Here is a 14980-nt window from a genome sequence, read left to right on the forward strand (position 1 = left end):
CAAATATGTAGGAACGCTGTGAAGTTAAAGAAGCATTTTCTGGATTTTGCCGTTATCATTTACATTTTTTGTTGATAACATTCTTATCGTGACATTTTGTTATGACGTGAAAATGTGACGTGGTGACAGCCCTAGCATGTGTGTTTGGTCTATACACCGTATCTACAGTGAAGCCACATTCAATACATTATCTATTATATTATATATCTGAATAACCCACTTTATTTATTACTCGTATAGTAGTTATTATTTATTATTAATGATGGATCTAAATTTGATTTACAAACACGTATGTCATGTATGGTATTATCAGTGACGTGAATAATAGATGTGAGCTTTTCTTTTATAGAGAATTGAACTGGATACTTTTTGTTTTGTGTGTCTCTACATGTGGTTTCCAACAAATTTTCTGATCTACTAAAGTTTCCAAAACTTTATTTCATATACTCTATTACTTTCCACTCCCTTTAATTATTTTTTTTACTGTCTCCCCTAAACAACATGGCTTTTGTTTAAGTTTCAACTACTGAGAATCTACTGGGATTGAACCAACGACTTTAAATAGTCACTTCCTTTTCTCCTGTTTGTATTAGTTCCTGCAGGTCACTCCCTCAGCAAAATATATTAGCGTCATCTACAAACATCACCTAATCTCACTCACTTCATACCGTGACAGTATAATTCAGATAATGACCAATGAGAACACCCTGGATCAGACTCCTTCAGTTTTAGAGCTACATGCATATGAAGGTCGGTGTCTCCCCCTGGTGGTGGGATGTGGTCGTTCACTCTGCCCTCTGCCTCCAGCTCGCTGTGAACCCATCAGCCTGGAGCTGTGCATGAACCTGCCGTACAACCTGACCAGCTACCCCAACTACCTGGGCCACCTGTCCCAGAGGGAGAGCTCCGTGTCCTGGGAGTCCTCCCTGTTCCCGGCCCTGGTCCAGACCGGCTGCTACCAGTACCTCATGTTCTACGCCTGCACCCTCCTGGTACCCAAATGTGACCCGGTCAGTCTGCAGAAGGTCCCACCCTGCAGGTCAGACCCCCCCCCACGTCCACGTCCCCCTCACGTCCACGTCCACATTCACTGTTAATTAAAGCTCTGTTCTAGTTCTAACAGGTCTAGTTTGACCTCTTATTTTATTTTATTGTCTCAGGTCTCTGTGCCGTAACGCCAAGGAGAAGTGTGAGTCGGTGCTCGGCATTGTGGGGTTGCAGTGGCCTGAGGACTCTGACTGTAGTCAGTTTCCAGAGGAGGGAGGGAACGCCACCTGCCTTCTACCGGAGGACGGGGTGGACGGTAGGTGATGATGCTGATGCTGATGATGATGGACTGTCTGCGTCCTCCATGTCCCTCCTCCTTATATTTTATTTTTGTGTGGTGGGTTGCCGTGGCGACAGAGTGCTCCCCCAGCCACTTCAAGTGCCGGTCGGGTCGCTGCGTCCTGGCGACCAAGCGCTGTGACGGACACCTGGACTGTGACGACCACAGCGACGAGGACAACTGTGGTGAGTGGGGACTTTTCAAAATAAAAGCTCTGTCTCCCCATAACTCCGCGGTGAACTAACGTCTGTGTGTCCAACAGGATGCTCTGAGCGCGCTCTGTGGGAGTGTCCCGGCAGTAAGGTCTGCATTAAGGCCAGTATGATCTGTGATGGATTCCCAGACTGCCCCCTGCTGGTGGACGAGGCCAACTGCAGTGAGACAACTTTTAATCTGAAACTTTTTGTTTAGTGACGTGCAGGGACAAGACTTTTGTAGTAAATTTCCTCTCATAAGTCACTGATATGAGATAATATTGTTTTTAAATCATTTCTTCCTTTCAGGCATTTTACTCTTTTCTTTTGTCATCTTCTAATAAGTGTATGGAAGAAATCCATCAATATTCATATATTCTTATGTATTTGTGATAAAAGTCTGACCAATAGTGAATTTATATTTAAATATGCAAATGAAAAATAAAAAATCTAATTTTTACCATGTTTTTAGGAGTAAATGTTCTATAAATCAGGCTCTGCATGATATATGATAAATCTCCTCTGTAAGTACCTGCAGAATGTAGTAGATTTCTGGCTCAAAGTAGCAGAAAAACTAATTTTAAACATTTTATTTTTCTTGGAAACCACTATGAACCAAAATCAAATCTACTCAGATCCTTCAGAACATCTCATATAATCATATCAATATATATAATATCAATAAATATCAGATTAGATGTTCATTTTTTGATCCGTTGCTGATCGTCTCCACCTTCGTCTCCTTTTACTAAAGACAGTTTACGTCCGGATGAACTCAGATGAGTCTGACTTCCTCTCTCCTCTCCTTCATCTTTTCTTGATAATTCGAGCTGTAATTTTCTTCTTATATCAGACTTCACAGCATTTTTAAATGTCCCTCTCAGATAAACTCAGACTAGAGGCAGAATATCAGGTCACTTCTGAACCAACCACGTTGTCAGAAATCGACACCAACCAATGAGAGTTTAACTTCAGATCAACCTTTCTACTTTCACCATTGGTTTCCAATAGACAGGATATGACCATATTTGGACCTGACAGACTGCAGGCGATAAAGAGCTTCACAACAGTTCCTCCTATACCGGATAGAGACGAGACTCACAGCAGAAAGTTGACTTCAGAGAATTTAGGAGGATATTAGAGGAACAAAACAGATATAACGTAGTGAAATGAACACATGAATGAGCATTTGACCACTAAAAAATAGTTTGAAAGAAGATGAATGAATGAAGCAAAATAGCAAAAATATCTCAAAGTTGATCAGTGATTAAACAAACTGTTTTTGCAGCTGTGTCTCACTTAAAAATAAAAATGACTGTTTTTACTTCTTGGTGCCTCTGAATCTGACTCTACCTCTGACTCTACCTCCGCTTTCCCACGGCTTTCCCTGTCCTGACTTCCCGCAGGACAGGGAGGTCAGAGGTCAGGCAGGGGGGAGAGGGTGGGACTTTTACTGAGCACTGTGCAATGAGCCAGAAAGTGGAGAATTGCTTTAAACGTAATAGATGATCATGAACTCTGAACTGATATGAGATAATATTCGTTTGATTTTCTCTGTGGTGCAGAGATTTCTGACTTGTTGACTGTGTCTTTAACAACGTTTGTTGGTCTGTGCTCAGCGGTGTGTAGAGACAACGAGCTGTCCTGTAACAACCACCAGTGTGTTCATCGGACTCTGTGGTGTGACGGAGTGAAGCACTGCTCAGACAGCTCCGACGAGTGGAACTGTGGTACGACCAACACTCACTTTTACTCTGGAGGAGCACAAGAACCTCCGGCTTCCTTCAAACTCAACTAATGAGTTTAAGTAAACTGTTAAAAAAAAAGAAAAAAGTAGTTATGAGTAGAGATGGAGAAGTGTGTAGAGGTGTGTGTCATCTGCATGAAGTGATATTTTACGTTATTATAATAAGTAAAATAATATGAGACCCAGATTCTTCCCAGAGAAACTCCACCATTGATATCTATCCATTTCATATTTAGTATCTGATTAAAAATGACAAAATTATCATCACGACCTTGTCACAATTAAATGAACCTGATTGTCTGTGATGTTTACATTTAAAATGATCTGCTGCATCTGATCAAGCAGCAGTCAGCCGACCACCAGGGGGCGACACATGGTTGAAGTTTCATTAAGCTCAAGTTACTGAGTGGACTGATGAGGACAGTAGAGAGGAGCACCGTGGTCAAAAGGATCCACGTCCATCGTCTGGATCTGTTTTGGTGTTTTAGTGACGTTACACAAGTTATAATGAAAGAGTTCAGAGTTGTGTCTGACCCACAGAGTAACACAACTAAGCTGTTCAACCATCTAACAAAAACAAAACAAACCAGACCAAAGCTAACGCTGCTTCGCTAAATCCACGTCTGTGTCCATAGGTAAATAAATGGTTTAAATTATTGGGTAAAATTTACACAAAATGTATTTTTTTTTATTATTATTAGGCATTTGTTCTACTTTAAAGTTTAATTTTGCACTGAAAACAGTTTGAATATTGTTTGTTTTGTAATAATCGTACCGATATCTCAGGTTTATCGCAGGTAATTTGTTCCCTCAGGGTTTCTAAATACGCTTGAGGAAAGTTTCTGTGGAGACTTAAAAAGTCTAAAATTTGATAATCAAAATTTAAGGCCTTAAAAAGTCTTAAATATGAGCAGTTCTTAAATTTCTGTTCTTCATTAGTGGAGTTAATAGTTGAATGTTACTTTTAAAGTAACTCTGGGTTATTCTAGTTTTCTTTATGTTTCATACTCAGTGCAGGACTTACATTTAACCCATAATGATCTTAAAACGTCTTAAATGTCACTTATTAAAACCTGCAGGATTTAGACGAAATCAAACTGGGTCAATAAAAACATTGTAATCTAATCTGATCTGATGTGAATGCCGTTGTGTGACTGTTGTCTCTGCAGTGTCCCTGTCCGATCAGTCCGGTTCCGTCCTGACGGTGTTTAAGACGGCAGCAGAGTATCAGGTCTGCAGTGACGAGTGGAACCACGAGCTCAGTAAACTGACCTGCAACCAGCTGGGACTAGGGTAAGGTCAGTAACACACACACACACACACACACACACACACACACACACACGTTTGTTTCCGTCACTTCAGAGGACGACACACATACACGACTCAGATTATTTACGTCATACCAGTGTAGACCAGGGTATCCGCAGGGTCTTAAAACATCTTAGAAAATGTAAAATCCAATAATTTGAATTTAGGGCCTAAAAATGTCTAAAATTCTCTTAAAATCTCATGAAATGTCTTAAATACGATGTTGGTCTTCAAATGTATTGACGTTACTTTTATTTAAAACAAATATATAAACTTCAGTCTCACTTTTAAATGTTTGGTTTTTGACGAGGCTATAACGTAACTACAAAACGGAACTAAAGTAGCTGTGCAGCCCGGTCACAGTTTATCGAGCACAACCAGCTAGCTAGTAGCTAGCATGAGTTACTAACGAGCTAACAGACTAACTGCTCAGTGAATTACTAACGAGCTAACAGGCTAGCTGCTCAGTAAGTTACTAACGAGCTAACAGGTTAACTGCTCAGTGAATTACTAACGAGCTAACAGGCTAGCTGCTCAGTAAGTTATTAATGAGCTAACAGGTTAACTGCTCAGTGAATTACTAACGAGCTAACAGGCTAGCTGCTCAGTAAGTTATTAATGAGCTAACAGGTTAACTGCTCAGTGAATTACTAACGAGCTAACAGGCTAGCTGCTCAGTAAATTGCTAACAAGCTAACAGGTTAATTGCTCAGTGAATTACTAACGAGCTAACAGGCTAGCTGCTCAGAAAGTTACTAATGAGCTAACAGGTTAACTGCTCAGTGAATTACTAATGAGCTAACAGACTAGCTGCTCAGTAAGTTACCAACGAGCTAACAGGCTAACTGCTCAGACTGTGAGCTGAATATTATCCTCAACATTGTAAGCTGTTGCCGTACAGTAATGCTAGTTATACATTTAAAGCTGTGGTTGCTAGCAGCGGCTTATCAGTTAACGCTGAGTTCTGAACAAATATTCACAACAGAGAGGCTTCTTTTGTTTTTTAAGTTAGGTTAAGCATGTTGTATTCCAATGTGAAAGAATAAATTCATATATTTAGCAAGTATTTCCCGACCTCCTTTTTGCCAGTATGGATGTGAAATGGGTCTTAAATTGTATTTATTATGGTCTTAAAAAAGTCTTAAAAAGTCTTAGATTTGACTTGTTGAAACCTGCAGAGACCCTGGTAGACCTGCTCTTTTAAAAGTGTAACAGCGTAAATGTGAAGTGTGTTCTGGTTCCTCTGCAGCGTTCCCTCCTCTGTCTCCATGGTACCCGACCAGCCCGGGATCCCGGGACGTCGCCGTTGGTTACACGTCCACCCGGAGTGGGAGTTGAGGAACGGTTCTGCTCTTCAGGCGCGACTGGAGAAGAGAAGGTATGTTCTGTAGGATCGTTTTAAAATCTTGTAGAGAACCAACCGAGAAAGATCTGACGAGAACCCAGTGGCCCAGTCCAGGGGTTTGAGACGTAACACAAACAAGGCGAACAAAGGCCTCCTGACTGATGCCATATTGGAGGTTGGCAGGAAACTGGAGAAACACCATCTGGTCTCACATCTTGCACACAAAGATAGGAAAACAAACAGGGAGCGCACACTCCTCCAACAAAAACATATCAGTCTGTATGAACTGGAAGAATCAGAAGAATAGAACGGGTTCTTTAAGTTTGATTATTTGCTGCATAAAAATGAGGCTTGATTTGATTTGATAACTTTTATTTTGAACAGTGAAACAGTTAGCGAAAATAAAGAGACACATATTTTTTTTTTCAAGTTGATCTCCCAAAAAGTAGCAGGAACTCCGGGACACTGTTAAGTCTTCTTGAGGTGTCGTGGGCCCAAATAAAGAGGTGCCTACTTGAAAACCCTGAAGATGAGCAGCCTACTGAAGTCTCCCGTTGACTAGACCAGGTGTTTGGTGTCTTCTTGGTGGTTGGTCATAGCCAGAACAGTTTTAAAAGAGAACCTCACATGTGCTGACTGAACCAGTTATAGATCATTGTAATACATTATGAAAGTGTCATCCTTTCATACTAAAGATACAGCAGCTTTTAAAACTTTTTTAAACTTGTTGATAATGATGTGAACATCTGTTGTGCAGCCACGCGTGTCACTCCAGGAGAAGAGTTTCAGTCCTGTGCACCAGAGAAGGTAAATATACATAAATACTTATATAAATATATACGTGGTCTCTACTCTGTGTGGGAATGTTTCTTCTGTAAGATGCAGGTGTTTGTAACTACCAGCACATCCTGGATGCAACCAGCAGGTGGAGACAAATTTAAAAGATTTGAATCCTACTCAGTGACTTTAGTTCAAACCTTGGAGTAGCTGTTACTTTTACTGCATTTAATATAATTTTTGCACCCAGCAAGAGCCTTATGTTTGACACCTGTTCTTTAGCTGATGGGCTGAGATATGAGGAGCAGTTCAAAAATAGAAAAGACTTTTGAAAAGTAAATATATTAAAGTTGTAAAACACATCTACATTTAAGAAATAGAAGTAGTAGAGCCAGTTAACCGTAAAAAGGTTAGAGAGAGAACTAACAGCAGCATGGAGGAAGATCTGGAGAAGCCAGACCTTCCAGTTCATCCATGACCTTATTTCATTTTAAATATTTAAATAATTAAAAAAATTATTTTTACTTTTAAAATCAGTCCATGTCAGAATTTGTACTTTCTGACTTTTACTTGAGTAAAGGAGTTGAATCACTGCTTTTATGAAGTTTTATTTGTGTCCTGGTCAGAGTGCGGTCTGAGGCCGGTGGTGGGGGTCTACCCTCACAGGAGGAAGCGTATCCTGGGGGGCCGGGTGTCCCGAAGGGGGGCGTGGCCATGGCAGTGCTCTCTGCAGAGTGGACAGAGTGGACACGTCTGTGGCTGCGTCCTCATCGCCCGGCGGTGGGCTCTGACCGTGGCCCACTGCTTCGAGGGGTGAGTCCATAGGTGGGGGCACGGGCATGGCGGGGTGGGAGGTTCAGGGTCTGGTCAGGACTTTAATATCATGGATTTTCTGCTCCAGGAGAGAGAGTGCAGAGCTGTGGAAGGTGGTTCTGGGCATCAGTAACCTGGACCATCCTGGGGTCTACAGCCAGACCCGTGGGGTGCGCTCCATCATCGTACACCCCCGCTACAACCGGGCGGTGGTCGATTACGACATCAGCGTGGTGCAGCTGGACTCAGAGGTCAGAGACGTCACAGTCCACTGATCACTCAGTTTAGCCCATACATTATGGTTCTGTTATCGACATTATTCTGAGACCATTTCTCCACTAATGTAATGATAATAATGACAGTAGAACATTTTCAAAAGAATAAACTTTTATTTCTCAACAGTATGAACAGTAACATTCATCTAATTGGATGTAGTGACCTCTACTCCCTGTTAGCGCTGTTTCCTTCGAGTTTTCTTTGTCGACCTCAGTGAGTGTTGACAGTCAGGATGAAGCCTCCTCTTCATCTCTAGCTGCAGTTTCCAGTTCTACCAGATGGTTGTGTTTCAGGGGTTAGTTGGTTGTTTTGGCTTTTTTTTTTTTGTTTGTTTGTTTTTGTGTGATGACATCATCATGTTCATATCAGTCGTTCACACGAATGGAAATACAAGTGTCCACCCAGACTCCATATTTGTCTTTTTTTGTAACCCTGGGACCTGGACTCAAAAAGGTTCCAGTCACAGAAAGATCCAGATTCGTCCTGAAGGTCGGCCTGAATGTTTAAGACTGATGAGGTTTCACCCAAAAACCATATTAAACGTGGCCTAAAAGTAATACGACATCCTCGCTGATCCATGTGTTAATAGGTCATATACATGATGAGTTTCTAATGAGGTGTGCCTCTGTGTCCAGGTGGAGGAGACGGCCTTCGTGAGACCGGTGTGTCTTCCTCATCTTGGACAGCTTCCCTCTCCAGACTCCTACTGCTACATCACTGGCTGGGGTCACATGGGCAACAGAAGTAAGAGACTCTGACTCCACCACATGCTGCTGCTCTCTGTCTCCAACTGGTGGGGGGAGGTCTAAGCCTCATGTGTTTTTGTGTTCAGTGCCCTTTAAGCTGCAGGAGGGGGAGGTCCGGATCATCTCGCTCTCTCAGTGTCAGTCGTACTTCGACATGAAGACCATCACTCCCAGAATGCTTTGTGCAGGATATGATGCTGGGACGGTGGACTCCTGCATGGTAACCGCCAACACCCCTAAACCTAAACCTAACCTCTTTTTGATGCTCAATGTTTGTATTCTCCCAGTTGGCCATGTCTGTTTGTTTTGCCTCTATCCTCTAACCCCTAACTTCTGACCTCTAATCTCTAACTTCTAACCCCTAACCCCTATCCTCTAACTCCTAACCTCTAACCCCTAGCCCCTATCCTCTAACTCCTAACCTCTAACCCTTAGCCCCTATCCTTTAACCCCTATACTGTAACTCCTAACCCCTAACCCCTAACCTCTAACCCCTAACTTCTGACCTCTAATCCCTAACTCCTAACCCCTAACCTCTAACCCCTAGCCCCTATCCTCTAACCCCTATCCTGTAACTCCTAACCCCTAACCCCTAACTCCTAACCTCTAACCCCTAGCTCCTATCCTCTAACCTCTATCCTCTAGGCTCTAACCCCTATCCTCTATCCTCTAGCCTCTAACTCCTAACGTCTAACCCCTATCCTCTAGCCTCTAACCTCTAATCTCTGGTCAGCTTCAGGTTCAGATGAACTGGTTTAGACTGTGGATGTTTCTACATATTAGATCTGGAATCACCACTGAAGCTTCTGCTAACAGAGAAAACACATAATACAATACAAAAACTTCAACTAATGTCAACATGTGTTTAGAGCTTTAGAAGTGATCAGGTTACCACATATGGTTCCTTAGTAATGTGGTGTGTCCTCTGTGTTCAGGGGGACAGTGGAGGTCCTCTGGTCTGTGAGGAGGAGGAAGGGGGGCGCTGGACTCTGTTCGGCCTGACGTCCTGGGGCAGCGTGTGCTTCAGTAAAGTTCTGGGACCTGGAGTTTACAGCAACGTGACTCACTTCACTCCCTGGATCCAACAACAGATCTACATCCACACATACCTGACTGACTAACACACAACGCACTTCACATTCCAGGAGGAGGACCAGGAAGAGGAGGAGGAGGTGATGGCCTCGACAGCCCCAACACACCTTCACCTCCTCTACCTCCTCAGCTCCTTCAGCTCCTCCTTCTCTTCCATCAACTCCTCCTCTTTTACCTTCAGCTCCTCCTCCTCTTCCATCAACTCCTCCTTTACCTTCAGCTCCTCCTTCTTTTCCATCAGCTCCTCCTCTACCTGTGCCTATATCTTTACTGAGAGCCTTCAGACGCCAGCTGCTAATAAATAAATAACAGCAGGGCGGCTAGTTAGCTAGCTAACAGTTAGCTGATTAGTTAGTAGTTAGCTGGTTAGCTGGTTAGTAGTTAGTTAGTAGCTAGTCCAGCCGCTGTAGTCTGAGTAGAACTCACTGTTGTTGGTTCCAACATCCAAGTAAACCCTGTTCACACTGGACTAGATCAGTCTGGTCCTCTGGTTATTTATAATAATGTTGGGGGTCGTCTGTGTGAATCATCCAAGTCCTGTTCCCCCTCCCTGTGAGGAACCAACTGCACTAATGTTGTATTATTATTATTATTATTATTATTATTATTATTATTATTATTATTATGTTGATTCCCTCTGGATTAGTTTTATCTCAGGACATCTGTGTTGCCAGATATAAGGTTTTAATAAATAACTTCACACAGTATGACCTCCAACATTACTATCAATAACCAAAGGTCCACATCAACCTAGTCCTGTTAAAATAGGGCTTAAAATGATTGTGTTTATTGGTTGAGACGAGTATGGAGACAAAGGAGGCACCAAGACCACTGCTCAGAACTTAACGTAAGAACCAGGACTCAACAAAGCTACAGTCTCAGACAGTATTAGAAGTGGTCTGAGAATCCAGTGGGTAGAGCATCATTACATCTAATCAGATCAAAACATTCAGATTCACAAATGTTCAGACCAGGAGACCAGATTCAGTTTGGTGTCTCCACCTTCAGAGGAAACCTTCCATTTCCACACTACAGATAAATACAGATGAGTGAAGGAGCCACAGGTCCTGATTTAATATATTTGCTCTTATAAAGTCACAGAGATCAGTTAAAAGCAAATGAAACGACAAAAAAGAGACGAAAGTGACCAGAAAACAAACAAAATGGGCACAAATCAGTCACTCAGATTTTATTTCTGTAGCATCTTTCAGAACAAACAAAATGCATTCAGAGTGATTCACATTTTGATTGACATTTAATCTTTACGTACAAGTTTAATTTTCCTCCAACTCCAAAAAGTTTTTTCAAAATAAGATGCATAAGTTAAATCCTTAAATATCCCCAAAAATCCAGCCAGTCTGGTTTCCATATGTGTTGAGTGGTGGTCGACCTTCTTTGTCTCTTTAAGGTCCGACATCACAGGGAGAGTTTATTTATATGTGTGTGTGTTGGGTTAACACACAATTAGCTCCGTGCTACTCAGTAAAAATGTTCATCATCATCATAGAAAACAGATAATTTCTTGGAAAGTTTCCTCATAACTTCCTTTGCTCTAAACGATGGTTCCTGGAAGAGTTGCTGCTAATTGAACTAGCTATTTTGCTCCAGTAAATATTCTTTTGTATTGATTAATAACGTAGAGCTGATAAATCATTCCGTTTAGTTCATAGTTTTTTTTTTTTATTAGAAACTGATTTACATCAAACAGCTGCTACATTTCAGGAAGTTATGAGGACAGTTTCCAGAAAAGTAAAATAAAGCATAGCAAGGCGTTAGCCAGAACGCCAAATGCTAGCGAAAACAGACCAGCTGAGCACTTCCCACAATGCTTCACTCTGTAGTGCCTGTACTTAAAGTTAGCGGTAAACCTTGTTACCTGTACAGTGTCGTACTGTGTGAGCCGTGGTGTGAATGTCGGAGAGGAGTTTGTTTAGCTGTTTGTTTGCTTGTTTTTTTAATGCTCAATGTTTGTATTCTCACAGTTGGCCATGTTGGTTTATTAACATTGAACTCACACAAAGGAGTCTTATAGAGACACAAATGTCCAGTAATAATTAACGTTAACCCTCCTGAAGCCATTAACTCTCCACCCAGTGATATATTACAGCCACTATATTTATTACAAATGATAAATAACAACATTCAGTATTTATTTCTCTACCGTAACGTCGTCATCTGAACTGGACTCAAACTAAAGTGCAAACAGAAAAGAAACAACCGCTTACAAATTGTTGTTGTTGATGCTAACAGTGCGATGAATTAGCTTTCACTGGAAGTTCTACGAGAAGCCGTTTTATGCTAGCTAGCAGACTCACACTAACACTAAACTGCCAAATTAGCGCCAGCTGGAATATGAAGCACAAATGTAGCACATTGTCAGTATACAGCATTTAGTAATGTGCTTTGGTAGCATTAGCACTAAGATACGTTAGCTTAAATCATGTATTTAGGTCAGACAGTAGCAGTTTTAGCTTAACGCCGTAGCTATGTTAGCTGGAGGTAAAAAGCAATTATGTCAGTAGCCTTAAGAATACAGATTAAATGAAATGCTTTGGTTGTAATACCACGAGACACCGCCGGGGAAATATGGAAGCGGAGCTGAGCAGCGGTGGCGTCTCAGCCTGACGTTTGGTTTCACCTAAAATCACAACTGAACTCTTTATTTAGTTTGTTTGAAGCCTGGCAGGTTTTAAAAAATATATAAATTTTATTTGCGTAAAAGATTACAAACCATGGTAATAAACGGCGCCCCCTGCTCCGTGGACGCTGGCGTCTACAGTAGCTCCTGTTCCCCTGTCAAACTTGGAGGATGTGAAAGTGGACCTGGTCTCTATGTTTTCAAACAGAAGACGACATAAACAAGTCACAGACGATGTAGCATCACACAAACAATCCTTAACTTGTAAATTATTAGTAATAATTACTATGATGATTCGTATTTACTAATCATTGACTTTCTAGTCTAGTTTAAGGTCAGGGTCTGGAGTTCATTATCAAAAATACCTCTGAAAAATCTCCAACCAATCAGAGGGACAGAGTTTGTCCTCCATGTGTCTTGATAAAAGCCTTAATTTCTGTTAATTGTTCATTCTTTAAAGTTATTTCACCACCAGACGAGATAGAGGAATCTACATATCCATTTAAATATGTTTGCCTACTGTCCATCCACCAATGATTTAGACTGGTCCCAACAGAGGGACTGTAGTACATCCTTAAGACTCAGCCCATTCTCAAAACCAGAAAAAACTGACAAACTACTTTGTACGTTGTGTTATTGTATGTTGTCCGTCATACTTGAAAACATGAAATTTTTCAAATTTCTTTAACTTTCATGGAGAAATTTCAGATGAATGAGTTTTCCATACATGGGTCCTTGTCCTTAAAGGGACAACCCACCTCTATGAGAAATCATGTGAAATTTAGTCGCTCGCCGTATCCCCCAGAGTTTTATAAGTGAGACAAAGCGTTTTTAAATCGGTCCAAGCATGATGTTAGCTTTAGCTTAGCATAAGTGCTATAATGTAGAGTTGCCAATTAGCCAGTTGTTCTCAAAAATGATAAATGAAGTCAACAATTTTGTGAACGACTGGCTAATTGGCAACACTACCTTACAGCGCTTATGCTAAGCTAAAGCTAACAGCTGCTGTGACGTATCCCTTTATCCCATCTTCTTCATGGTTCCTAATAAATCAGTTGTGCTCAGCATTCATGCAGAGGGGGACCTTGTAGTCCGCATTAGACCCTGATTAGACCTGACAGTGTTTCCTTGATTTTCTCTGATTGGCTCAATGAAAACCACATGACAATAAACCTCACTGAGAGGAACGTTAGTGATAATTTCTTCCTGCCAGGCTCCAGAACACATTCATTTACTTTTAGTTTATTAACATTTCATCTCTTCTCTAAAATCGTTTAACCCCGTAGACAAGTAGACGCCCAGCTAGTTGTCCCAGCTAGCTGTCACAAATAGCTGTCCCTGTTAGCTGTTCCGGCTAATTGCTCCGGCTAGCTGTTCCGGCTAATTGCTCCGGCTAGTTGCCAAGCTAGCTGTCTCAGCTAGTTGCCCTGAGGTCGAACTGGAGCCCAGAACATTCCAAGCGGCCACTGTTGTCGTTATTTTTGTGTGTTTGGTTTTTTAAGAGTATTTTTCTACAGCTTTTTGTACGTCATGCTTCTCACACAGGGCTGCTAGTGTGTGTGTGTATGCGTGTGGGTGTGTGTGTGTTTCTTCACGTTACCATGACAACAATGACGACGATGATGACGAAGAGTTGTTGTTTGATTAGATGGGTTTAAATGAACAGACCGTAATAGCCTCTAATGTTTCGTGTAAACAGTGAACATTTGGTTTGTATCACCTTGTGTCACCAATAAACTATACACACCTGTACACACAGGGAGTGTGCGTGTTTGTGTTTGTGCTGCTGTTACTTGTCGTGTGAGGATCTGACTTATAATGTTGTGAAGTGTGTGTGATGATGTGTTATAAAGACCAGTGTGTCAGGGTTTACTGTCATTAGTCTGAAGGTTTAAAGCTGCTCTGACTTGTTTGTAGGATGAAAGTTATAATTAGTTTATAGTTAGTGAATGTAAAGTCGTCACAACCATCGGCTACAATGTATGTTTGTGTGTGTGTGACTCAGTGCGCGTGCAGATGTGTCACTTGAGCCTAGAGTCTGTTTCCACTTCCTCAAATCTAAAAAGAAGAAGTTTTTAATAGACGTTGTTGAGGCTGAGGAATCATCTGCAGCTGCACACAAACACTCGACTAGACCTACTTGATTCAGTGTTTCTCTCTTTGAGACATTTTAATGGTGTCAACTAGTAAAAACAGATAACAATAAAATCCTGATCTGACACTGAGGTAACAGAGGGTGAACAACAGGAACTGATGAACGTGGTCTTTTGTCTTTTTCTGCACCAATGAATGGGTTGTGGGGTACGGAGGGCCAGTGGTACAGTGGCTGAGAAATTTCAATGAAACTTGAGAACCACATTCACAGAAACCAAAAGCAGGAAGCACAACAACAGACAACAACGTCAGAAAGTCTTGAAAAAAAAAAAAAGGAAAATGTCTGGACCTCAAACCAGTGGTCCACCTGAAAAAAACTAATGACTGAAGAAAAATGCATAAAAAAAATCCAGGTCCAGGCACTGAAACAGGTTTTAAAAAGTGAAAAAACTCAACAGTCTGAAGAAGGTGCAAGCCGAAATGTGAAGGAGTTTTAAAGTCTTAATAACAAGCAGCTCAGTTGCCAGTGTTTATGCTAAGCTAGGCTAACCTGTCCTAGGCTTACATTTATTAAGGTCTCAGTAACTTCTTAAAGTAGCTGCTCCCTGTAGTTTTTTATT

The 14980-nt window shown here is 41.5% G+C and overlaps 1 protein-coding gene across 1 annotated transcript in view; it reads left to right on the forward strand.

The window, feature by feature from the left end:
- corin (corin, serine peptidase) overlaps positions 1-14018 on the forward strand; it is a 32324-nt gene extending 18306 nt beyond the window's left edge. Inside the window, exons 12-24 of the mRNA XM_047585744.1 lie at positions 808-1039; positions 1161-1303; positions 1405-1512; positions 1590-1703; positions 3141-3251; positions 4438-4561; positions 5829-5957; positions 6682-6731; positions 7328-7514; positions 7603-7765; positions 8426-8534; positions 8623-8756; positions 9472-14018. Coding sequence (XP_047441700.1) covers positions 808-1039; positions 1161-1303; positions 1405-1512; positions 1590-1703; positions 3141-3251; positions 4438-4561; positions 5829-5957; positions 6682-6731; positions 7328-7514; positions 7603-7765; positions 8426-8534; positions 8623-8756; positions 9472-9657 — 1790 coding nt within the window. The 3' untranslated portion in view covers positions 9658-14018. The remainder of the gene's footprint in view (positions 1-807; positions 1040-1160; positions 1304-1404; positions 1513-1589; positions 1704-3140; positions 3252-4437; positions 4562-5828; positions 5958-6681; positions 6732-7327; positions 7515-7602; positions 7766-8425; positions 8535-8622; positions 8757-9471) is intronic.
- Positions 14019-14980: the final 962 nt, after the last annotated feature.

The sequence above is a fragment of the Mugil cephalus genome, chromosome 1, assembly GCF_022458985.1.
Source record: "Mugil cephalus isolate CIBA_MC_2020 chromosome 1, CIBA_Mcephalus_1.1, whole genome shotgun sequence".
NCBI lineage: Eukaryota > Metazoa > Chordata > Actinopteri > Mugiliformes > Mugilidae > Mugil > Mugil cephalus.